This window comes from Vulpes lagopus, chromosome 7 (assembly GCF_018345385.1).
Source record: "Vulpes lagopus strain Blue_001 chromosome 7, ASM1834538v1, whole genome shotgun sequence".
Lineage (NCBI taxonomy): Eukaryota > Metazoa > Chordata > Mammalia > Carnivora > Canidae > Vulpes > Vulpes lagopus.
Window position 1 is genome coordinate 108,691,525 of NC_054830.1, and position 23,559 is coordinate 108,715,083.

The 23,559-nt window shown below is 44.3% G+C and overlaps 2 protein-coding genes across 9 annotated transcripts in view; one reads left to right on the forward strand and one right to left on the reverse strand.

Annotated features, from left to right (window-relative positions):
• The window catches only part of IL9 (interleukin 9), a 35,896-nt gene extending 32,616 nt beyond the window's left edge, over positions 1 to 3,280 (forward strand). Inside the window, exons 1-5 of one of the 2 annotated variants that reach the window (XM_041763007.1) lie at positions 236 to 349; positions 467 to 502; positions 660 to 692; positions 1,809 to 1,937; positions 3,149 to 3,280. In XM_041763007.1, coding sequence (XP_041618941.1) covers positions 236 to 349; positions 467 to 502; positions 660 to 692; positions 1,809 to 1,937; positions 3,149 to 3,256 — 420 coding nt within the window. In that variant the 3' untranslated portion in view covers positions 3,257 to 3,280. Of the gene's footprint in view, positions 1 to 235; positions 350 to 466; positions 503 to 659; positions 693 to 1,808; positions 1,938 to 3,148 lie in introns of those variants that run through there. The other variant, XR_005989001.1, reaches the window with a different exon arrangement.
• A 3,818-nt stretch (positions 3,281 to 7,098) lies between these two features.
• SLC25A48 (solute carrier family 25 member 48) overlaps positions 7,099 to 23,559 on the reverse strand; it is a 45,936-nt gene continuing 29,475 nt past the window's right edge. For 3 of the 7 annotated variants that reach the window (XM_041763003.1, XM_041763006.1, XM_041762999.1), the window contains 3 exons: positions 22,921 to 23,054; positions 15,403 to 15,532; positions 12,070 to 14,458 (listed from right to left, as the gene is read on the reverse strand). In XM_041763003.1, coding sequence (XP_041618937.1) covers positions 15,410 to 15,532; positions 22,921 to 23,054 — 257 coding nt within the window. In that variant the 3' untranslated portion in view covers positions 12,070 to 14,458; positions 15,403 to 15,409. Of the gene's footprint in view, positions 7,663 to 12,069; positions 14,459 to 15,402; positions 15,533 to 22,920; positions 23,055 to 23,559 lie in introns of those variants that run through there. The other 4 variants (XM_041763000.1, XM_041763001.1, XM_041763005.1 and 1 more) reach the window with 4 other exon arrangements.

The following is a 23,559-nucleotide window of genomic DNA, read 5'->3' on the forward strand; positions in this document are numbered from 1 at the left end:
AAAAGCATCTTTTCTGGGGAATGACATTTCCTAGCACAATGTAACATATTAGTCTGTGCCGAGTGACTCAGTTCGATGTATATGTATTTTTTTTATGTCAAGTGACCCAAACTTACGTAGAACAAGTGGGCACCTGGTATCAGTTTGATGTCAGGGTTTTTCCAGGTTTGCAAGGGAGCTTTAAATACAGTGTGAATTCAAGTCATCTGCAAGCCAACTTGCAGCTCCTGTCAAGATGCTCCTATCCACAGTCCTTGCCTCTGTTCTGCTCCTCTGCTCTGTGGCCAGCCAGGAGTGTTTTAGCTTTATGGGGATCAGTGATGTCAGGTACCTCATTGACAAAGTGCAGGTAAGCTGCAGAGTCGGGCACCAGATGGGAAGGCAGCTAATGGAAATTTAGGTGAACTCACTTAAGGATGAAAAACTCACCACCCATGATGGGTTCTTGTCTTTCTACGTCCTTTAGAAACATCCCCCTTCAAGCTGCAGCTGCAGCGCCAATGTGAGTAAATGCTCTTTTATTTTTTTATTTTTATTTTTTATTTTTATTTTTTTTATTTTATATTTTTTATTTTATATTTTTTTATTCTTTTATTTTTTTATTTTTATTTTTATATGTTTGCATCTGGCATCTTTACTCTGGAATTCTTCTTTTGCAGGTGACCGACTGTTTGTGTCTGCCCATTCCTTCTGTAAGTAGAACAAAACAATATACTCTTGACATCATATTCCTTCAAAGTTTTCAAGTAAAAATAAATAGCTCCATGTGGCAATTTTAAGTAAGAAAATGTTTCTTGATTGAATTTTTACCCCTCAATATGTCCTTATAATAGCAGGCTCTTGAAATTCTATCCTCTATACCTTGCTTTATGCCTTCAGAAGTTTGCACACTATTCAATGTTTTAAAAAGAATCTTGGATGCCTTTCTGGATTAGTGGCCATGTACACAATTAAATCAAACTGGAGCTGAGAATATAAGAATGTAACTTGTATTGTATTGCTTACTGATTTCCTAAAACTCTAGGATTGCAAAATGAGTAAGTAAAATTAACGCTTTTTTTCCTCTTGCATAAACTATCCCTGTGCTATACCTTCTCCCTTCTTCCCCCCCTTCCAATCTGTTGGGTTTTTTTTTTTAGTTGATTTAGGGTGGCTGTTGCACAGTTTGAATGCTGGGAGGTTAGGGTGTCTCAGGTAGACGGAAAGTGCAAAGGGCTCCCAGAGGGTCATTCCTCACATAAGCAAAGAGGAAGTATGGAAGAAATTCTCTGGTTTCCTACCCTAGCTGGGGTCAGATATATCACACCCCATCGGGGCACATCCACTAGATGAGACAAGTGTGAGGCACCTGCTGAGGAGGAACCAAGCATCCTGTAGCCCAGGCCAGCCCTTCAGTTTATGGTCTATGATTTTAGCTACTGCTGAGACACTGGCTCTATCCAATTGGCACATCCCATCAGACTGGTGGGAATTCCTTTCTCTCTACTTTGGAACTTACTTTTATAAGACATGGAACAGAACATTAGGTGTAAAGGAGACTAGAATTAGTTGTTTTCCAGCATCCACAAGCTTTATGTTCCTTGGGTGGAGCATACTGGAAATCTCCAAGGAGTGTCACTGCTGAAAAATGCCCTTGCCTTGAAATGCTGAAGATCATTTCCTAGACCAAAAAGGGACTTGTCTAAAAATAATACCCAGTTTAGGCTACATTGGTTAAATGAAAATAGTGCCTGAAAGTGTTCTCTTTATGATTCTTCTCAAAGTGGTCCTCAGAGTGTTTCTTTCAATAAATTCTTTTTATTTACCAGGACAACTGCACCACACCATGCTTCCAAGAGGGTCTGTCCCAGTTGATCAACTCCACAGTGGGAGCAAGATACCTTCTGATTTTCAATCGAGTAAAAAGAACAGTCCAAGACCTAAAGAACAAGTGCAAGGTGAATTTGTTTTTATTTGTGATATGCTCTACTTAGTTATTTTTATGTGAAGGTCAATGACAACTCTATCTAAATGAAGAAGGATGATAAAGTTGGAACTGGTAGTTCAAAGTCAATAAGAGTCCCCTAAGAAATTTACTCAGAATGACACAAAGTGAGATCCACCCTGCTAGCCCATTATTCCTTCTAGTTTTAAAAAAATACCCATGTTGCCATTTACTTCTTTCCACTTTATTGAATAATGAAAGAATCTGTCCTGATTGTAATAAGAAGCTTCAATCTAGAGGATCAGAGCTGTGCCTCAAAGGTTACTAAGTTATGCTAGAAATTCAATTCACTAACAGGGTGTTTGTTGTGGCCTATAAAAAGATTTTTTTTTTTTTTTTTTTTTTGATTGGCTAAGAAGGTGCAAACACTCATATCCAGAGGGAGGCTTGCCATTTGCCTTAAGCACCTACTGGCAAGTTCTCTTCATCAGCATATGCCCTTGTCCCTGGAGGGAAAGGGGGGCATGACTCTTTGAGAATTAGCACCTCCACGTGTGTCCACAGAAGGCTGAGAGCTCTTCACTCAGCTACTTAACTGAGCTACTTACCATCAACAGCATGTAGTCTAAATGCTTAATATTTACTGTTTCATTACAATAACATTCCTTTTTTTTTTACAATAACATTTCAATAACAAGTGTTTCAATGATCATTTATTACCCTCACTTTATTAGAGGAGGAAAGCGATGCTCAGTGAGGTTACCCCATTTGCCCAAAGCTAGATACTTAATAAGTGGCAGAGTTGAGATTGGAACTCTGGTCCATCTGACCCCAATGACTCTCTTAGCCAAAGTGCTACTCAATGACCTTGGAAGGATGACCAAACAGGATAATAAAACGTTGGGACTCAAAGAATCCTGAGAAAAGTTCTCTTCTAGTGAGGAGATTTAGGACCATTTGATAGGTATCTGTGTTTATGTGTGTGTGTGTGTCTCACCCCTGAGATTGTAGCACAAAGTCTGCCACCTACACTGGCTATACAACATGCTAGCCCTGGACCTCTCCATGCATTTGCTCTGTCTCAAGCCCCTGCTGTCTGTACAACCCACCCCACCCCACCTCGCCCCACTGCACCCCCACTCCACCTCTCCCAGGGCTGCAAGTAGGGTGGTTCCTGGTCCATACTATTTTAGTCACTGTCTTTGTTAACTCTTCTCCCCACAGTATTTCTCCTGTGAACAGCCATGTAACCAAACCACAACAGGCAACACGCTGACGTTTCTGAGGAGTCTCCAGGAAATTTTCCAGAAAAAAAAGGGAGTCACAGTATGAAGATGAATTATTTATGCTATTTATTGAATTTAAAAAGCCTCTTCTTTACGTGGGAGCAGTTAAAAAATCAGGTGAAACCATGCTAAATCAAAATCAGTGGTAATAATTTGTTTAAAATAATGTATTTTGTAATAAATATAGATAAGAAAAAGAACACAATTTGGTCTCTTGGTGCTTATTCGCTCCTTGCTGCTCAGAAAAAAGAAAGTTACAAACTCTGTGAGGGGACTGAATGGATCATAGACTCCTATAATAACAAGACTCCTTATTCAGAAAAGACTGGAAGTGCCACTAGTTATGGCTAGGGACGTAGAGGGCACAGTTAGGAAGGGTGTGTGGACACAGCCACAGGATTGCTGTCAGGGAGGCTCAGGGCATTCCTGATGCACCCTATGTGTGGGTGCTGGGGGAGGGATGCTCAGGGCACTGCTGAGAAGTTCAGGGTCCTGAGAAACCACCTGTGCACCTGAAATGGGAGAAGGCAGTGTGGTAAGCCTAGGAGGTGGGAGCCCACCCAGGAATGTAGGTGCCTGCACATAGAAGAGAGCGGAGTACCTGAAGCTGAGCCAGGGCAAGATCCATGGAGCAGACCCTCTGAGTTAGAGCACAAAGCAGAGCAACCTTAGGATCAGTAGTCACCTATTTGCCCCAGAGATGATCAGCTAGTATTCCCCGCATGCTGGGCAGGTTGCCCAGCTGGGGTTCAGAGCCTGATGGGAGCTATACTGAAGGGATCCTTGAACTAGCTAGTCAGCCTGGCAGAGCGTGGCTGTCTCTGATGGTAAATTTAATGTCACCTTGACCAGGCCACAGGGTGCCCAGATATTTAACCAAACATCGCTTCTGGGTGTGTCAGTGAGGGTGTTTCTGGACGAGATTAGCATTTAAATTGGTAGGCTGAGAAGCTGTGCCCCTTGTGCCTGGACCTCATGCAAATTCCAATGAAAAGGCAAGGAAGAACTGGCTCTGTCTGACGGCTTGAGCTGGGACATTCTTCTACACGTGGACTGGAACTTACTCCATCAGCTCCCAGGCTCTCATGCCTTTGGACTGGTATGATTGTCACACCAGCTGCTTCCTGGGCCTCAACATTGCAGACAGCAGATTATGGGATTTCCCAGCCTCCTTAAATCACATGAGCAAATTCCTTATTATCTATCTGTATGTCTATCTATCCAGCCTATTGGTTCTATTTCTCTGGAGAACTCTGATTAATAAACTAACCATCAGGGATCTCTGGGTGGCGCAGCGGTTTGGCGCCTGCCTTTGGCCCAGGGCGCGATCCTGGAGACCTGGGATCGAATCCCACGTCGGGCTCCCGGTGCATGGAGCCTGCTTCTCCCTCTGCCTATGTCTCTGCCTCTCTCTCTCTCTATGACTATCATAAATAAATTTTAAAAATTTTTTAAAAATATTTAAAAAAAATAAACTAACCATCTTACCTTAACACTTAACCTGCCACTTACCCCAGAACCTCAGATTCTGTCTTCTATTCTGCAGTGCTTATACCTTCCAAGATACTCTAGAATTTCTTACTTGACCATGTTTACTGTCTGTCTCTCTCCGCTCAAATGCCAGCTCCCTGAGAGCAGAGAACTTTGTTAGCTCACTGGTGTATCCCAGATGCCCATCCTGAGCCTGTCCTACTCCTATACCAGAGTAGGCACTCCATAAATACTAACGGAATGAAAGACATTGAAGATGCAAAAGCAGAGTATGAACTGGTCTGTAGGTCAGGAATGTGCTCACCTAGAGAAGAGATGGCTCCCAGAACCACTACATGTGCTCAGAAAGGTGAGGTCCCAGGCACCTGGGTGGCTCAGTGTTTGAGCGTCTGCCTTTAGCTCAGGGTATGATCCTGGGGTCTCCCTCTGTTTACGTCTCTGCCTCTCTCTCTCTCTCTCTCTCATTCTCTCTCATGAATAAATAAATAAAATCTTTATTTAAAAAAAAGGCGAGGTCCCTTCACAGAACTCCAGGCTGGCCCCAAGTGTGGGGTTCACCTGACCTGGCCACTTGGACCGCCTGCCAGTAACTTCCTGCATGGCCTGCTGCTCTGTGTGATGGGCAGGGTGAAGGCAGGGTTAAGGTGAGGGTCTTGGGGTTGGAATGGTCTGACAATCACAATCACCCTTGCTCCTACTACCTGAAGGGTTAGAGGCTTGGGAAGAGCTTACAGGAATCTACCATGGGGAGTATTTTTCCAGGTACTGTCAAAACTAGGATTACTTTCCCTCTCTATTGAGCTAGACCATCCTTGGGTATTTTTGATACCCAATACCATGGAAAGTTCGGAGCATCAGGAGTTCTTCAGTGATCTTTGCTCAGCTTTTTTTTTTTTTTCTATCAGTTACAATGTCAAGCAATATGAGAAGCGACTTGTATTTTATTGTATTTTTTTTTTAAAAAAAGATTTATTTATTTGAGAGAGAGAGAGCATGGCAGGGGGGCAAGGACAGAGGAAGAGGGAGAGGGACTCTCAGGCAGACTCCATGCTGAGAATGGAGCCAGACACAGAGCCTGATATGGAGCCCAGCACAGAGCTCAATCTCACAACCCTGAGATCACAACCTGAGCCAAAACCAAGAGCTGAACGCTTAACCAACTGCAACACCCAGACAGCCCAGAAGTGACCTGCATTTTAAGCAGCCCTCAGCCAAAGGTAAGATTCTCTGATACTCTAAGCAGCCCTGGTCCCCTGGAGTTGTACAGACCCTTTAGTGAGGGGGTGGGCACAAATTCAGTGCTGCACCTGCAGCCAAGCCCCTTCTGCCTGGGGGAGATGGAGAAGGAATTTTAGCGAGCCGCACCTAGGTCAGAGGAGCCTGGGCTATTTTCTGGAGTGTAGAAATTTTGAGTCCATGGGGACAGCCAATCATCATTGTTTTAGTCTTAGTCTTAGCTTGCACAGAAAGGAACAAATTTCTCAATGATTTATTTACAGTGACATGTATATGAAAGGGCAAAAGTCGGATTTTCTGTCAAGAGGCTTTCAGAAGGGGACCAATGGCCTAGCCTTTGTCCTCTCTCAATGCCAAAGGCCATAAGCATTTTGTAGTGAACATAGACCTTAAGACAAATAGACAGTCGTCACAGCCTGTTGCCCCACTTGCTTCCCAAGAGAAGTGAGAAGCATCATGGAGCAGAGGTGGGGGCAGGGGGGCCTGGGGCATAGGCTCTGACAAGGAGGAGTTCTGAGCATCTCCCCTAAGAGTGGATACAAGACATCGTGTTCCACTATTACTGTTTATAGTAGTTTATCCCAGCGTCTCTCACATGACTTCTTCCCCAAGACCAGAAGTTCCGAGCACTAACTGTCTTCAGCACTGTCCTGAAGACAGTGACTGTCCTGCCTAGCTATCTAACTGGTCTGAGGATCCCAGGGCACAAAGCACTGAGGAAAAAGCTCTATCTGGACAGTACATACATTATAATGTATTCAAATTAAGCATGTGATTACTAAGCACTTACTCTGTATATACTTAGCATGCATTATCTCATTTAATCCCATAATAACCATAAGAGTTAAGGATTATTATTTCTGTCTTGTAAGTAAGGAAATTGAGGCTCTAAATGATTAAAGACCTTCCCAAAGTTCTACAAGCTGGTGAGACCTAGAGCAGGACCCTTGCTCATCCCAAATCTATTGTTCTCTCCACTCTATTCTTTTCCTATTTCATGTATATCAGGGTGTGTTGCCTCGGACTACAGTCTGAGGGTAAAGCAGATTCATAATTATATGGGTCCATACTCCCTTAGTCTAAAACTTGAGAACCAGATAGCTTTCAGAATTGAAACTATTTGGCCTTCTAAAAAGGGAACACATTGCTCATGCGCCATATGTTACATAATACCCAGAGCAGGGTGTGAGACAGGATTCTGTAATTAAGTATATTAATATTCTCCAAAAAAAATAATACATGAGCAGTCACATAAAGTAGTCAGGTTTTGCAGCCAAATGAGTCTCAGCAAATCTTGGGCTTTCAGAACCTTTGGACTTCAGAATTGTGTAATTCCCTAGCTCTGGCCCCACTTACAGAAGCAGGGCACTCTCTCCCAAGGGCTTATCTGGGGCCAGCTGGCCTCTCAGGGAGGGACACAGGCTTCTGTAGCATCCTGGGTCTTGGCCACAGCCCCTTCTCTCGTCTCCTCCCCTTGGGTTTTCTGAATGGCACCAGATATGTTCCCCAGTGTGGTTTACCACCCACAGCACTGGGAGCTGCCACCTCAGCAGTACTCACTCCGCATGGGGATCACAGTGAGGACAGATGCTAGTTGTTGGTGATGATTTCAGAACACAGCTTGGGGCCACCGTCGGCTGCCAGAGAAGATGGGGTGAGAGATGAGCTGCGATCCACTGTCACAGATGAGTCAACAGTGTGGCCTGGTGGTTTCCCTCAGTTGTTCTGCAAAAAGTCACATAACCCACACGATATACCCCTGCAGGCAAGCTCAGCCCAGAGTTCTCAGGGCCTGTGATGAGGTGCACTGTTATTACTCTCTTACCCATGTCAGAAGAGTTGAGATTTATCTAAAAAGCAGCTTGGAGAAAGGAGAACGAATGAACATGCATTGAGTGTTCACAGTGTACCAAGCACTCTGCTAAGCATGTTTTATGGAATGTCCAGTTGGATCTTTCCAAGAATCTCATGAGGTAGATACGTAAATTTGTTAATCCCAGTGCATAGATGGGGCAACTGAGGCCCAGAGAAGTTAGTATAACTTGCCCCAAGCACACTGCTCAAAGTGAAGCCAAGGTTCCAACTCAGGTAACTGGCCCTAGAGCCATGTCTTACATCTAACCAACAGGAGCGTGGAAGCTCTCAACACAGCCTCTGCCTTGTCCAGACTGCCCAGTCCCAGGCAGAGTTGTCTCCAGAAGATTCTAGTCCAGGGCACAGTGACACTGACCAAAGCCAAGCCCAGAGGTTACTGGCTGTAATCAGTCCCCAATGGTCTATCTGCCCATCCATCCAATTTGAAGCAGGAAGATACTGCAAAGGTTCAACTCTGACATTCCTTTCCTAGCCTGCTCCCCTCACCTACTCTAGACCAAGACCTCTCTTCCTCTGCAAAGGGAGCCCTCAACAGAAACGTAAAGACCAGCCACCCACTTAAAGTGTACAGGTCAGTGGTTTTCAGTGTCAGTCACTACGGAGCCATGCAGATCATCACTACCATCTAAATTCCAGAACACCTTCTTTACCTCCAAAAGAAACCCTGTGCTCATTAGCAGCCACACCCTATTCTCCTTAATCAACTAATAACCTACTTTCTTCTCTATAAATTTGCCTTTCCTGGATTTTTCCTATAAATGGAATCATACAATATGTGTTTTTCTGTAACTGGCTTCTTTGACTTAGTACGATGCTTTCATTCATGTTGTAGACTACAGCCATACTTTGTCTCCTTATTGCTAAATAATATTCTGTTGTGTGGATATATTGCATTTTGTTTATCCATCCGTTGATAGACATTTGGGTTGATTCCACTTTTCAGCCATAATGAATAATGCTGCTACAAACATTCATGTGAAGGTTTTTGTGAGACATATGCTGTCATTTCTCTTGAGTATATACCTAGGAGTAGAGCCGCCGGGTCATAGGTATTTATTTTTTTTAGAGAAGGAGAGAGAGAATCTTAAGCAGGTTCCTTGCCCAGAGCAGAGCCCGAGGAGGGGCTCCATCTTACCACCCTGAGATCATGACCTGAGCCAAAATCAAGAGATGCTTAACTGAGCCACCCAGATGCCCCTAGGTCATATGGTAACTCTATTTAATTTTTGAGGAACTGTCAAACTGTTTTCTTTTTTTTTCTTTTTCTTTTTAAAGATTTATTTATTTATTTATTTATTCAGAGAGAGAGAGAGTCAGAGAGTCAGAGACACAGGCAGAGGAAGAAGCAGGCTCCATGCAGGAAGCCTGACATGGGACTCAATCCCACGTTTCCAGGATCACAGCCCAGGCTGCAGGCGGCGCTAAACCGCTGCACCACCAGGGCTGCCCTGCCAAACTGTTTTCTAAAGGGGCTGCACCAGTTTCCATTCCCATCATTTCTCCACATTCTTATCAGTAATTGATGTTTTCGGTCTTTTCAATTATAGCCATCCCAGCGGGTTTCTGGCAGTATCTCATCGTAGCTTTGATTTGTGTTTCCCTAATAACTACTGATGCATCTCTTCATGTGCTCATTGGTCACTTGCATATCTTCTTTGGAGAAATGTCTGTTCAAATGTTTTGCCCATTTTTTTTTAAATTGGGCTACTTGTCTTTTTATTGTTAAACTGGAAGAGGTTTTTTTTTTTTTTTTTTGGAAGAGTTCTTTATATATTCTAGATAGGAGTCCCTTATCTGATATAAGATTTGCAAATATTTTCTCATTTTGCACGTTGTCATTTTATCAATGGGATCCGTTTGCAGCATGAAAGTTTTTAATTGTAATCCCAATTGTCTATATTTTGTCACAGGTGTTGGTTTGTTTGTTTTTTTTTTTTTTTTTTGTCAGTTGCACTTTTGGTATTCTAAGAAACCACTGTCCAATACAAGTTCATGCAGATTTACTCCTATATTGCCTTCTGTGTATTTTATAGCTTTACTTCTTACATCTCACTCCATGACCCATCTTGAGTTAATTTTCATATACTGTGTGTAATAAGATCCTGACTTTTGGTATGTGGATGTACAGTTGTACCAATACCACTTGTTAGAAAGACTATTCTTTCTGCTTTGAATTGTCTTGGCACCATTGACAAAATCAATTGACCATAAATGTAAGGGTTTATTTCTGGACTCTCACTTGTATCCCATTGATCTATATATCAAACCTAATGCCAGCATGACACTGTCTTGATTAACATAGCCTTGTAGTAGGGAAGTGTGGGTCTTCCAATTTTATTCTCTTTATCAAGATCATTTCAGCAATTCTGAGTCCTTTGCATTTCCATATGAATTTTAGGATTAGCTTGTCAATTTCTGCACCCCCTCCCAAGAAAAAGCCAGCTGAAATTTTGAAAGGAGTTGCATTAAATCTATACATCCATTTGGGGGATCCCTGGGTGGCGCAGCGGTTTGGCGCCTGCCTTTGGCCCAAGGCACGATCCTGGAGACCCGGGATCGAATCCCACGTCGGGCTCCCGGTGCATGGAGCCTGCTTCTCCCTCTGCCTGTGTCTCTGCCTCTCTCTCTCTGTGTGTGTGTGTGACTATCATAAATAAATAAAAATTAAAAAAAATACATATTATACATCCATTTGGGAAATATTGCCACCTTACTTAACAATATTTGAACACTATTTAGTCTTATGACCCATGACATAGAATACTTTATTTATTTAGATATTTAAAAGTCTCTTTCAACAAACCTTTGTAGTTTTCAGCATATCAGTTTAGCACATCTCCTGTTAAGATATGCCTATTTTTCAAATGGTATTGTAAATGGAATTGCCTTCTTACTTTCATTTCTTGGAATGTTCATTGCTAGGGTATAGAAATGTAGTTGATTTCTGTTGCTGATCTTGTATCCCGAAATCTTGCTGAACATGTTAATTGGTTCTAATATTTTTTCAATGCATTCTTTAGGATTTTCTGTGTATAAGATCATATCACCTGCACATGAAGCAGTTCCATTTTTCTTTCCAATTTGGATGCATTTTATTTCATTTCATTGCCTAAGGGCCCTGGCTAGCACCTCCATACAATGTGCAATGGAAGTGGTGAGAGCAGCCCTCCTTGTCTTGTTTGTTCCTAACCTTAGTGGGAAAGCATCTAGCCTTTCACCACTGAATGTGATGTTGGCTGTGGACTTTTCACAGATGCCCTACCCACAGCATGTGCATTGGAGGTCCAAAAGCCTGGAGGCCAGGCACCTGTAGTTCTTGGGGTTTCACCTGTAGAGACAGGTCCAAGGAATACTACTGCAAGCACCCTGCATTGCAAACAACTCGGACTCAGAGAGAGGAAGGGAGGTCAAAATAAGAAACTAGAAAAATCACATAAGTGATGCTCTCCCTGCGTTCCCCAACTCCTGTGCTTTTTTTTAAACTTTATAGTTTATGAAACCATGTTTGCATTTGATTCTTACCAAAGCCCTAGTAGGTAAATAATGGAGACCCACTGTTAAATCCTCCATTTACAGATAAGAAAACTGAGGCCCAGAGGGGACAAAAGTTTCCCAAGGTCACAAAAGTAGCTGATGATAGTCCAGACCTGGAACACAAGGTGGAATTCTCTCTAGTCTGAGGTTCTTTCCACTACAGAGAAGTAAAGGACAACAACGAGGTAGACAGTGAGATCTAGAAAACAGAAGAGAAGAGTCCTGAGGCTCAGATGCTCTCACCACTGAGGACCCTGGTCACAAGGTACCAGAAGCCGGTATCTGTGGATGGTTTTGTTGACCTCTGCTGCCACCAAGTGGTGATTCTGGAGTTTATCAGCCAAGAGAGCCTTTGGGTGACTTGTTTTTGTGGTGCAGCAGGAGAGAAAAGAGAAATCGAGAGGGACACTTTCAAAAGGCAAAGGAAAGGAATCTAAGGAGATTTCCCCCACTGGGATCTAAAATACAAATGGCAATTAATGTGCATGCCAGTTCTGCTGGCTGGTGGTGGCTGCCCAGGGCCCAATGCTGAAGATTCTGAAGTAGCATTTAGGTCATCAGGAAAAGACTCTATGACTCATCTGGGGCACCAGTGCAGGCACAGAAGTGAGAGTGGTGTTGTGGACACATGCCATGGAGCAGCAGAAGAGCAGTCGCCTTTCCACATGGTGATTTTAGTGAGGGAGAAAATTTAGAATAATGAAACCATTCTGGAAACCAGACTGTGGGCAAAGTATTTTATTGTGTTTTGTTCTCCCCGTGAAGACAAAGCTGCAAGAATGCCGGGCCCAGCACGCTCAGCGCCACCACCTCCCAAGTGCCTTTTTGGCATGTGCTGCTGCTCAGGCAGGGAGGCTCTCCCAAGGCTTGCCTCTACAGGTGGCTGACCTCAGCACAGCCTGTAGCAAAATGAGGCTGTGGTCAGGGCACAACATATCCGGCCAGGTGACACTGGCCCTTGGGAAAAAGGATGAAAAATAAGGCTTTCATCTAACCGGGATTATCAGTCAGCAAGACCCAAGGGTCAAGAAATCATTGGGAAAATAATTTCTGTGAAGCAACAGTTGGCAGAGTATCACCCCTGAGAACAGATGTGAAGGGCCATGAGGTTGTCCATGGCAATTCGTAAATGTCCAACAAAGGTATTATAGGAAGAATGCATCTTCATTCCTTGAAAATGGATTTTCCAGGAACTGAAAGCAGATCAATGAGGTCTGGAGCAAGAACGTCACAGCAAGAAGCAGACCTGCATTATTCCAGCACGTTTCTGGGACAGTGGATCCTAGCCTGTGGGTAGGGATGGCTCTGCTGGATTCATGGGCTTCCAACAAGCTGAAGAACTGACTGCTGACCAGGGTTGGGACCCCACTTCTACCAACAAGGGGCATATTTCTCGTGGTGTCTGAGTCGGGTATCTCCCTGTGAACAGATAAAACTATCTACATTGCAAACAACCACCTCATGCGACATTCACTGTTTCACACGGCCCTTGGGTCATTCACAGGTGTGGCTTTGTGGGAGAAATAACTGAGAGGATGAATGAAAAGTAAGCATTCTTCCTTCATGGGAGCTGGTGGGAGATAAAAGAGAGCTCTGCCTCTGCTGGATGGAAGGAGGCTGCACAAGCCAAGGGTTGGACTCTGCTCCCCACAGACACTGGACACAATTCCATGCCATCCCACCACCTATACTCAGGGACTCAAGATAGTCACCCTCCTGCCCCTTCTCAGGGACTGTCAGGCTCTGCAGTTCTCCAATATCCACCATGTCTCACTCCACCCCAGCCTAGACTAGGAGGAAGGCACTGGTTTCCATGTCTTCAAAGACTGGATGCTATTGCTTCCTAGAGCATGAACTGCCCATGAACTCAGAGCTACTTGGTAAATTCAAATCTAGGACTTGATAAAGAGCCTCGGAAGTTGTAACTCTTTAGGTGAAACTTGTTCAAGATGAGGCCTAGAAAAGTCACTGGGAGCCTTCCCCTTCCACTGGAGGACCACAGCCTCCTCTCCTACTCCAGCAGAGGCAAAGCCAGCACCCATGTGTGCCTCTCGTACCGTGTGAGTATTTTCAGAAAGAGGAGCTTCCAAATGGGGTGGTCACTGCTCTGAAAGGCCAAATCCAGGACGATCAGAATTTGGCTTGTTAGAAACTTCTTCCTTCCTCCTGAAGTAGCCATCACTAGGGTGGTGACAAGTGACCAAGTGTTAGCAAGCATCCAGCTGCTCTGGGTTTGGCAAGGTCTTGGCACTAAAGCCACCTTGCTGCTGAATATTTAATCACATAATAAAAAATGGTCTGACCTATTAAACGAGAAGAACAAGTAAAAAAAAAATTGCATAAAATAGGTTTTTTTTGTTCTTTCTGCTTATTCATATTTTCTGTATTTTTCTATAATAAAGAGGCACTGATTTTATTATAGGATTTTTTGGAAAGCCACTTTCATCTGTTCACGGTGGGAAGTGGCCAATATCTAAGCACAGCTTTAAGAAAGAGATCATTCCTCTGCCTGGCCCCGGACAAAACCCAAAGACAGTAGTGCTTCACTCAAGGTGTTTAAGTATGCAAAATGTGTTACTACTCTTTTCCTTTTATGAGAGAGGGCAAAAAGCCAGGAGAGCCGTGAATGTGGGTGCTTTAGTAAAAAGCTCAAGCATTTGATTTACGTTCTAGGGCTTGTCCTGGGCTCAGTCTTGTGGGTTTGATCCATCATGCTCTTCCCCTGGATCTAGGGCCTGGCCCCATCAACACATGCTAGTAGGCGTCCGCTGCCCCAGGGGAGGCAGCAAGAGGTTTGCTAGACCTTTTTGATGAAGTCCATCCTTCTGGAGAGAATTCACAGTCACCAAGGCTGAAGCAAAATGGTTTCCTGTTGACTAGAAAAATCAGTGACTCGTCCCATTTTGTCTTCTCAGCTCTCCAGGTTCCCAGTTTGGAGCTAGAGAAGGAGAAACTGAGGAAAAGAAGAGAAGGAGCTGAAGGGATATTGGAAATTGATTGTCCATCTTCTCAATGATGTTTCTGAGTGGCCACCTCTGTCAGGCTCTGTGTGAGGCACCAGCAATAGAGAAGTGAAGAAAAAGTTGCAGCTGTCCCAGGGCTTTCATGCTGGCTGGGGAGTGGAAAAAGTCATCAGGCAGTTATGATGCAAGGGGATGTGGTAGGGGCTGAGCAGGGGCTGTGGGAAGAACCTACAGCAAGCACAACCCATCTTGGCTGAGGTATAAGGGCAGGCTTCCTGGAGGAAGAGACTTCTAGACTAAAGCCTGGATGACAAAGAAGAGTTGGTGAAGCCAAGGACAAGGGAATGGGGGCAGTGATAAGAGAGTGTCAGGTGGGCACAGCATATGTAAAGATCCAGAGGCAAGAGTAAGAATGTTATTTTCAGGATGCTGGTGATGACAGAGTTGATGACTAAAGCTTTACCTAAAGGGCAATGGGGAGCCACTCAGGACATCTGACTAAGGGAGTCACTTGCTCAGATTTCTTTTCTTAGATCCCTTGGGCCACAGTGATCTTTTGCAATAAGAGAGAGAGAGAGAGAGAGAGAGAGAGAAGGAAAGGGTGTGGGAGGTGGGAATGAGGGCAAAGGCTGTCCTCCCAGGCTTTGGGAGCCCATTATGGGCTCTCGGACTCATGCTCTGAGTTCAGTAGGGAGGTGGGGAGATGGTGCCCTGTAACAGAGGGTGGGTGGTCTGGTTTAAGTCCTCACTTCTGGGCCTGGGCCATTGAATTTGTACAGTAGAGTGAAATACACCTCTACTCCTTTCCAAGGGCTTTTGAACCTGCTGGGTGGGAAAACAGATCAGTGAGCTCACTACAAACAGGTAAATTCTGTGTCGATCTCAGTTACTACGCACCTAGCTCACCTCTAGTCACATGTGGGGACTTCAGAAGGGCTTTCTGGCAATAAGAAGGGTGGCCACTGAAGCCCCATAACACAGATTAGATAGGAAATGAATGACAGGGACGTTTCAGAAAGTCACAATGAATTCATTGCAAAGAAGAGTGCCAAGCTCCACGAGGTACAGCTGGCTAGGAAGGAAGCACACTGACCTGGTGCTCAGGGGTTGGTCACCGTGTGGTCCCCGCGGATTGCCTGCAGTGAGAGCTCATACCCAAGGAACATGGCACCGCTCATGGGGAAGCCACGCACAGCGTTCACCGTGATGCCTCTGAAAAATACCTTTGGCAGGAGGCAGCGTTATCTCAGAGGACTGACCCAGACCCTCTACAGAGCCACCCAGTGAGGTGCAGAGAAAGGGCTGGCGATGTTGCCCACTTGTCCTAGCCTGGACTCCACAGAGCCCAAAGGACCCTTGCAAGCCCAAACCACCCAGGATGTCCGAGTCATGCCCCTGCCACGCCCCTGCCACAACACACACCACCTGTGCTTGGGCTTTTCCTCCCAGGCCTGGTACATAAACACTAAATACTGTGGGCAAACTGTTGATTGTGAACACCCATATACACTTTCTTAACTGCTACTCTTTCTTATGTGTATACTTAACACACACATGTACACACACACACACACACACACACACACACACATGCACAAAATCCTCTGAAACCTGAAAGTCCGAGCTCTCCACTCCACTCACTTCGCAATGGCAGACAGAGCAGCCAGACATGACCAACCATTTTGACAGGTGCTTCTCAGGATGTCCCCCAAGTGGCAGAGTGGGAAAGAACGCAGGCCATACTTTTATGATGGTAGACAGGACGTTGAGACACAGCTTTGCCATTGAATTGCTGTGTTACTTGGGAAGTGGCAAAGTCTCTAGAACTCAACTTACCAACTATGAAATGGGGGTAACAATACTACTGACCTGACAGGCTGTTGAATAAACGAGATGATGCCTTCAAAAGCTCTTGCACCGTGCTCGCCATGCAGCCAGCACTCATGAACTGCCGGCTATCCCATCACCCTCGTTATTATCAGTAACCGTATTTACACAGAATGGGACTCAACCTTAGGTCATCAGCATGTGTGCTCAGTAGTAGTGTCTTGTATTGATGAACTGCTTAACTCAGCCATTCGTACAAGAACCCTGTATTTGTCTTCTATCCCTTGCATCCCTAGGGCCTATGATAAGATGCTTCACTTCCTCTGGATCTTGCTGCCCAGCACTGCATAGAAATCAATCAATGTAATGTGGTTCCAGTCCTTGCTGTTTAAAACCCACTAGGGGGAGATAAGTCCCATTTGGGAATAACTACAATACAATCTAGAATGTGATGAGAACAGATAAGGACTTTGATGAGGGGTGACATGGGGAGATGAGGAGGACTTGTCCTAAATGTCTTTTCTGGGAAGAGACAACTTCCCAGAAACTGAAGGAAACTCTACCCAAGCACAAATGACCCAAGAACTGTCAGGAATGGATATAAACCCATTTATCTGACTCCTGTATATTTACTAAGTGTAATAAAGAGAACTGGTACTTTTAAGGAAGTAGAAATCCAGCCCTTCTACATTTCCTCAGTTTTCTCGGTTGTCGGGCACTGTGGTGTCAGGGTAGGTACAGGCCACTGTCGTGTAGCACTTCTCACACTGTCTCTAAGCACCCTTCATTTGTCAGGATGTCTTCTTTTGGGAGAGGCACCTGTACCTTGGCACTTCTGCAAGATGGCAGTCTGCAAGATGTAGCTTGGTTGCGAAGGGGAGAGAATGGCCTCTGTGGATTTGGGGGAAGCCTTGACTCTCCCCGGGAATGGAACTGATGGTCAAAGATCCCCAGAGGTGAGCAAGTGGCTCAGCAAGCCCTGGAGTGATTCAGAGATGCGGCACACAGGACACTTGGAACATCAGGGCTACTCTCTCATGTCTAACCTTTCTGGAATTGCCCAGGCTCACCCAGAGTGACTGAATAACAGCAGGGAAGTGGCTCCAGCTCTGAAAGGAAAATTCTATGCTGGGTGCCCATGGACACTCCCCTGTGAGTCTGGGCCTGGCTCTGCTCTGAGGCTGAGCCAGCAGGGCCCAGCTTGGAGTGTGGACCTCCTCCCCCACAGCGCTGGGCCCTGCAGGAACCATGAAACACTTCAGACATACAGACATGAACTCCCTCCAGCAGCCATGGCCTGCTCTGCTGTGAAGCCTGAAGATGGCAAAGTGCAGACCTGCTGGATTTTACCCTGAGCTTTCAGAACACAAAATCACCAGACCTAATCTCTCCTCCTGAAGCCTCAATGGCTCTCCACTGCCCATGGAAGTCTACACACTTCCCTGGCCTGCCAAGATTCTTATACTCAGGCCCTGCACTTTCTCTGGGCAGCCTCTTACACCTGACATTCTGGGCAGGTTAACAGCTTGTCACTCCTCCAAGGAGCCTGCTTTCTCCTACCACTGGTTCTCTTCTGCTCTGTCTGCCAGGATGTTCCCCAGGCCTGGCTGTACCCTCGAGCAGTCTTCCCATGGTCACCTCAAGCTGGACTGTGGCCCGTTGTCTTCTGTGCACTCAATGGCTCTGCCATCTTAGCACTTCTCACACTGTCTCTAAGCACCCTTCATTTGTCTGTGTACCCATTAATAATCTCAGTCAGGGTAGTGACAGCAGGGCTGTGTGTAGTTTACCTTGGAACCTCCAGCATCTACACTTCTGAACCCCCAGCATCTACACCTCTGAACCCCCAGCATCTAATGCTTTTCTTGGCCCAGAGGGCCCTTTATAAATCTTACTAAATGAATCAGTAGATGGATGAATGGATGGATGGAAAGAACAAATGCCTTTTGCCTTTTGTGAAAAGGGAACCGTCTCTGAGCTGAAAGAATCCTAGTGGTAGTGGGGGATTCCTAGAGGGGAGGGAGGGCTCCAGTCCCTAGATGGCAGAACCAAAAGGCAACCAACCTTGCTGTCTCAGGAAACTGCTCTTCCTACAAATGTTCCTTTCCACCTCCCCTTAGAATCGTCCAATCTCGATCCACTGTCACAAACTGCCTCACAACATCCACCTCTGTGCACCTAAAGGATACCAAGTTGCTCCTCCAGCCTCCTGATCTCAGATGGTAACTCTTTAAGTTGCAAGATGGCCCAAGTGACCCATGACAAATGTCACAGCAGGCAGAGAATGGACTCACAGCAGGCAGAGAAGGAACTTCTTTTTTGACTTGGAAATGCCCCCAAAGTCCTAGACTTCTAATTCCTTTTATCAAAAAGGCTGCATGGATGCCTGGGCGGCTCAGTCAGTTAAGCATCTGCTCAGGTCATGATCCTGGAGTCTGGGGATCAAGCCCTGAATCAGGCTTCCTGCTCAGCAGGGAGTCTGTTTCTCCTTCTGCTCCTTCCCACTGCTTTTGTTCTCTCTCTCTCTCTCTCTCTCTCTCTCTCTCTCTCTCTCTCTCTCCCTCTCTCAAATAAATAAGATTTTTTTTTAAAAAGGCTGCTTTCATTAAGTAATCATTAAGTGAGTTACAAAGATCTGTCAAACTTGGGTACTATTACCATTATTCTACTTCTTCGCAATTCTTTATTCTCACTGAGTTCTTCCATAGTGAAGTGGGGACAGGTTGGCTTACCCTACTTCAGTAAGCCACAGTAAAAATAGCAGGAATGGATGCTCCATCGAGCCAGCACCACAGCCAGCTGTGACTGGAGCCATCCATTAGTCCCCAAGAATAAACTACTTCTCCTGCTGCTGGGAAGGACTATGAGACAAGCCATCTGTCCAGGGCTATATGGGATGTTTTCTTCATGTTACTACTTATGTTTACATGCAAACACATATACAAACATACCTAAATCTACCTACTGACATACATGCTTGCATAGGCTGTGAATATTTTTGGAATATTAAGAAACTCCTAACAGTGACTGCTTTTGAGAGAAGACTGAAGACCAAGGAGGGACAATTAGACAGTGTATCTTCTAACACCTTTTGAAACTTTCTATGTTCATATATTATCTATTTTCAAAACCAACTAATAAAAATTTTAAAAAATGATTTTCAGTTAATGAGGGGCTAATCAAGTTGAATACTGCTACCTCTATTTAAAACCTGTCTCTGGGATGCCTGGGTGGTTCAGTAGTTAAGCATCTGCCTTCTGCTCAGGGCATGATCCTGGGTCTGGGGATCAAGTCCCACATCGGGCTCCCTGCATGGAGCCTACTTCTCCCTCTGCCTGTGTCTCTACCTCTCTCTCTCTCTTTCTCTCTCTCTCTCTCATGAATAAATAAATAAAATAGTTTAAAATAAATAAATAAATAAAACCTGTCTCTGAATATAAATTATGGATCAATGCTACTGAGATTAAGAAATCAATCATCTGACCTCAGCTGCCTTCTAGGACTTTGTTTTTAACAGAGCACAGTAATTTTTGGATGAAATAATAGCAGCAATGTACTTATCCTCTATAGACTTTATGGATTGGGATACAATATTTTGAAACATTAATTTGAATAATATGATACATTAGTATTTTAATTAATAGTAGACAAAAACATCTCAAATAAAACAGTACCCTGTTTGAATCTCTCTGATGTGTCCCTCTGTACTTGTTGGTTGAATCACAAACTGTGCTTCTGCTAAAATAATACAAAAGATAAGTGAGGTGAGGATTCTAGGAAGGTGGCAGAACAGGAAATGCCAGCAATCTGCTTCCTTACCTAGATAAGAGTTGCATTGGCAGAAACTGTCTGATGTAACTATTTTGGAAATCAGGGGTTTATTGAATGCTTACAACTTCCAGGAGAAGGTTTGGACAGTAAATCTGGTTAATTTCAGTCCATTTTAGCTCTTAGCAAGGGAAGAGCTGCCCATCCTCTACCCCCAGGCCTGTGGCAGACAGCTGTACACACGTGCTGGGAGCAACCTGCACACACAGCTTCTGGAAACCAGAGTGGGCAATAAGGACCCTGTCTTCCAAATATTGGACATCTTCTTTTTGATCAGTGATTGTGATTTCTGATCACAGAGGTACAAAGAGGAAGATGGCCACTGCTGTTTCCTCTCCTCTCACTGATGCAAGTCCTTCCTCCTGTGGCTGGTGCCCCATTCCCCCTTCATTTCTCTTTTTTTCCCCTTTTGGGGGCTAGATGTTAAAGACTAGGACATTCAAAAGCTACTGCATGTATGGGGAAAATTGGAAAGTAACTATGCATGCCCAGAGAAAGGCTCAGAGAGGAACTGAAAAGACCTTAAGCTTACAGTTCCAGCTGGTCTTCAGCAGACAGACAGGCTAAAACAATAAAAAAAGTGAAACAGTAAATAAAAACAATAATAAAAGACAGTAGACACTGGGACAGGAAGAGAGAAATCTGATTTCCAGAGTTACATAATTAAATTCAAAAGTCTAGTTTTTAATAAAAACATAACCAGGCATAAAAAGAAACAAGAAAGTATGTCCATTCAAAGAAAAAATAAATCAAGAGAAACTGTACCTGAAAAAGACCTGGTAGCAGATCTACCTAACAAAGACTCTAGAATTGTCTGAATGATGCTTGAAGAACTAAAGGAAGATATGGAGAAAGTCAAGAAAATGATACATGAACAAAATGAAAACATCACTATGAAGTAGAAAACCCAAAAAGAAACCAAATAAAAATTCTGCAGCTGAAAATCACAACATCTGGAATGAAAATTTTACCACAAAGATTCAAAGGTATATTTGAGCAGGTAGAAAAAAGAATCAGCAAACTTAAAAATAAGACAATGGAAACCACTGTGTTTAAGGAAAAGAAAGAAAAAAGATTGAAAAGAGCCTAGAGATCTGTGGAAAAATATTAAGTAAATTAATATATGCATTGTGGGAGTCCCAGAAGGAGAAGAGAGATAGCAGCGGAGAAATAATGGCTAATAACTTCCTAAATTTGGTGAAAGACATGACTATAAACATCAACAAAACTTAATGAACTCCAACTAAAATAAACTCAAAGAGACCCCATCAAAACATATTATAATCAAACTTGTGAAAGTAGCAAGACAGAAAGAACACACTACAAAGAATCCTCAGTAAGTTTAACAATAGATTACTTATCAGAAACTTTAGAGACCAGAAGGTAATAGGCCAACATATTCAAAGTACTAAAAGAAGAAAAAAAAGTCAATCAAGAATCCTGTATCCAGGAAAACTATCCTTCAAGAGTGATCGAGAAATCAAGACATTCCCAGATAAATGAAAGCTGAGGGAGTTCATTACCACTAGACTTACCCTGCAAGGAATGTTCAAAGGAGTCCTGGAGGGTGAAATGAAATGGCACTAGAAAGTAACTTGAATCTGTATGAAGAAATAAAGATCTCAAAAAAAGAAAATACATGAAGAGTATACATGACATGTATACATGACACAGCAATACATGACAACAGCATCATGGCAGTACAAATGTCCCTATCTTGTCTTCACCTCAACAACAAGAGTTGGGCATCCATCCACAACACAGGTACCTCTGTGGGAGTTGTGGGATCCAGCACCATCTGCCAGGGACTCAAGAGTCCTGCCTGCCTGTGTATCAGGTACTAGGCCAAAAGACCTCAGTACTGTCAGTGGAAGCTGCAGCAGCCTATGAACAGGCTCTGGTGCCTCTCAGCTGCAGTCTGGGATTGCCTGGTGAACAAGGATTGGCCAGTCACGTACAGACAAGAGAACCTTTGTGGAAGTCCAGGTTTCCAGAGAAGTCCCAGCATTCCATTGAGGCAAAAAAGAAAGAAAATTAGTCTGGATGCACTGGTGTGGGTAATTAGCAAAGATTGGAGGGCTGGGGATGAGGCAGCCATGTGAGGAAAGGTCCAGTGTTCAGTGGTAACGTTAACACTAGTAAAACTACTAATACTAATACTAAAGCCAATGACAACTGGCTCTATTTTAAATATACTGTGTTATGCATGAAACCAAGCACTTTTTATATGGCTAATTTAATTTCACTAACAAATATCCCTGTTGTTCATGGTAGGGATGATTATCCTTGGAGAGACTGAAGCCCAGAGGTGAAATAACTTGCTTGGATTTCCCCCAGCTCATGAGTAACCAGGCTGGCTTTAACTCAAGTCTGCTGACTCAAAGGAGAAAGCCAAGAAAACTAGTGGCCAACTGGAGGCAGAGCATGCATGACTGTTTCTCTGGAGGGTATCAGGGGTATCACAGGAGGCAACATAGACAGGGATGAATTTCTTTATAATCTCGGATGCCAAACTTGGAATTTGGTTGTCATCCTAGGACAGTTTAGAGATAGGAAGGGGCTTGGATTTTGACGAGCCCTTTGGATGCAGGGAGGAGGAAAGAGAAGGGAAACAAGGCCAGGCTGGAGGATGCCTCATACAAGACCAGAGATGATGGGGTGTGAACTCAAGTGGAGTCAGACAGTAGAAGATAGACTGAGGTACTGAATGTTGATATGACTGCCATGCATGGCTGTGTGACCTCAGGGAGGTTACCCATCCTCTCTGAGCCTATCTCTTCCACCAGCCTGGGGCATGGATCAGATGAGACAAGGATCTAAGTAGTGCTGTATATGGTGACCGCTGGTACTTTGGTTTCTTGACTTCCCCCTCTGTAATCTCATATCCCCCCAAATGACTGGCCAGCCCACCTTCCAGGGACTGACACTGAACCCGCATGACTGCTGAGGGGCTTACTTTAAGACCTTCCTTCTGGTAACTCTGGGAGATACAATCCAGGACACCTTTGTATTTGTTTAAATAAACGCCGTCAGCTTGGAGTCGACTTTTCACAACATCCATAGGAGTTGCTGTCCCCCAAGAAATTGCACCTGTAAAGAGACAATCAGGTATCAGGGACTGGCTGGTTGAGGTCTGGAGGGGACATGGTTCCCTGCCTATTTCTACCATTGACAGGTTAACAAGCTGCTGAGGAAGTGGCAAGAGCTCAGTCAAGACCTGTGAAGGCCATCCCTGAACTTCCCTCACCACTTGCTCTGGGCTTTACAGAAGTCTCCTCCTCTAGGCCTTGGGTTTGCCATCTGTAAAATGGGGTAATAGTACCTATCTTCATGAGGTTACTGTTAGGACAAATAAATGGATGCACGTAAAAGCATTCAGCACAGTGCCAGAACCACAGCCGGTCCTTTATTAAGTAGATGCCTTTATTAGCAGCTTTTGTTGAAGAAACAGGAACATGTCCCACCAATACTTTGCAGTGCCTTTCTGAGGCACCACAGGTGAGAACACAGAGTGAAGCCTGAGGTGGAAAGCTTGCAGTTCCCCCAGAGACAGAACCTACTCTGAATACAGAGAAGCTAAGGCAAACACTTGCAG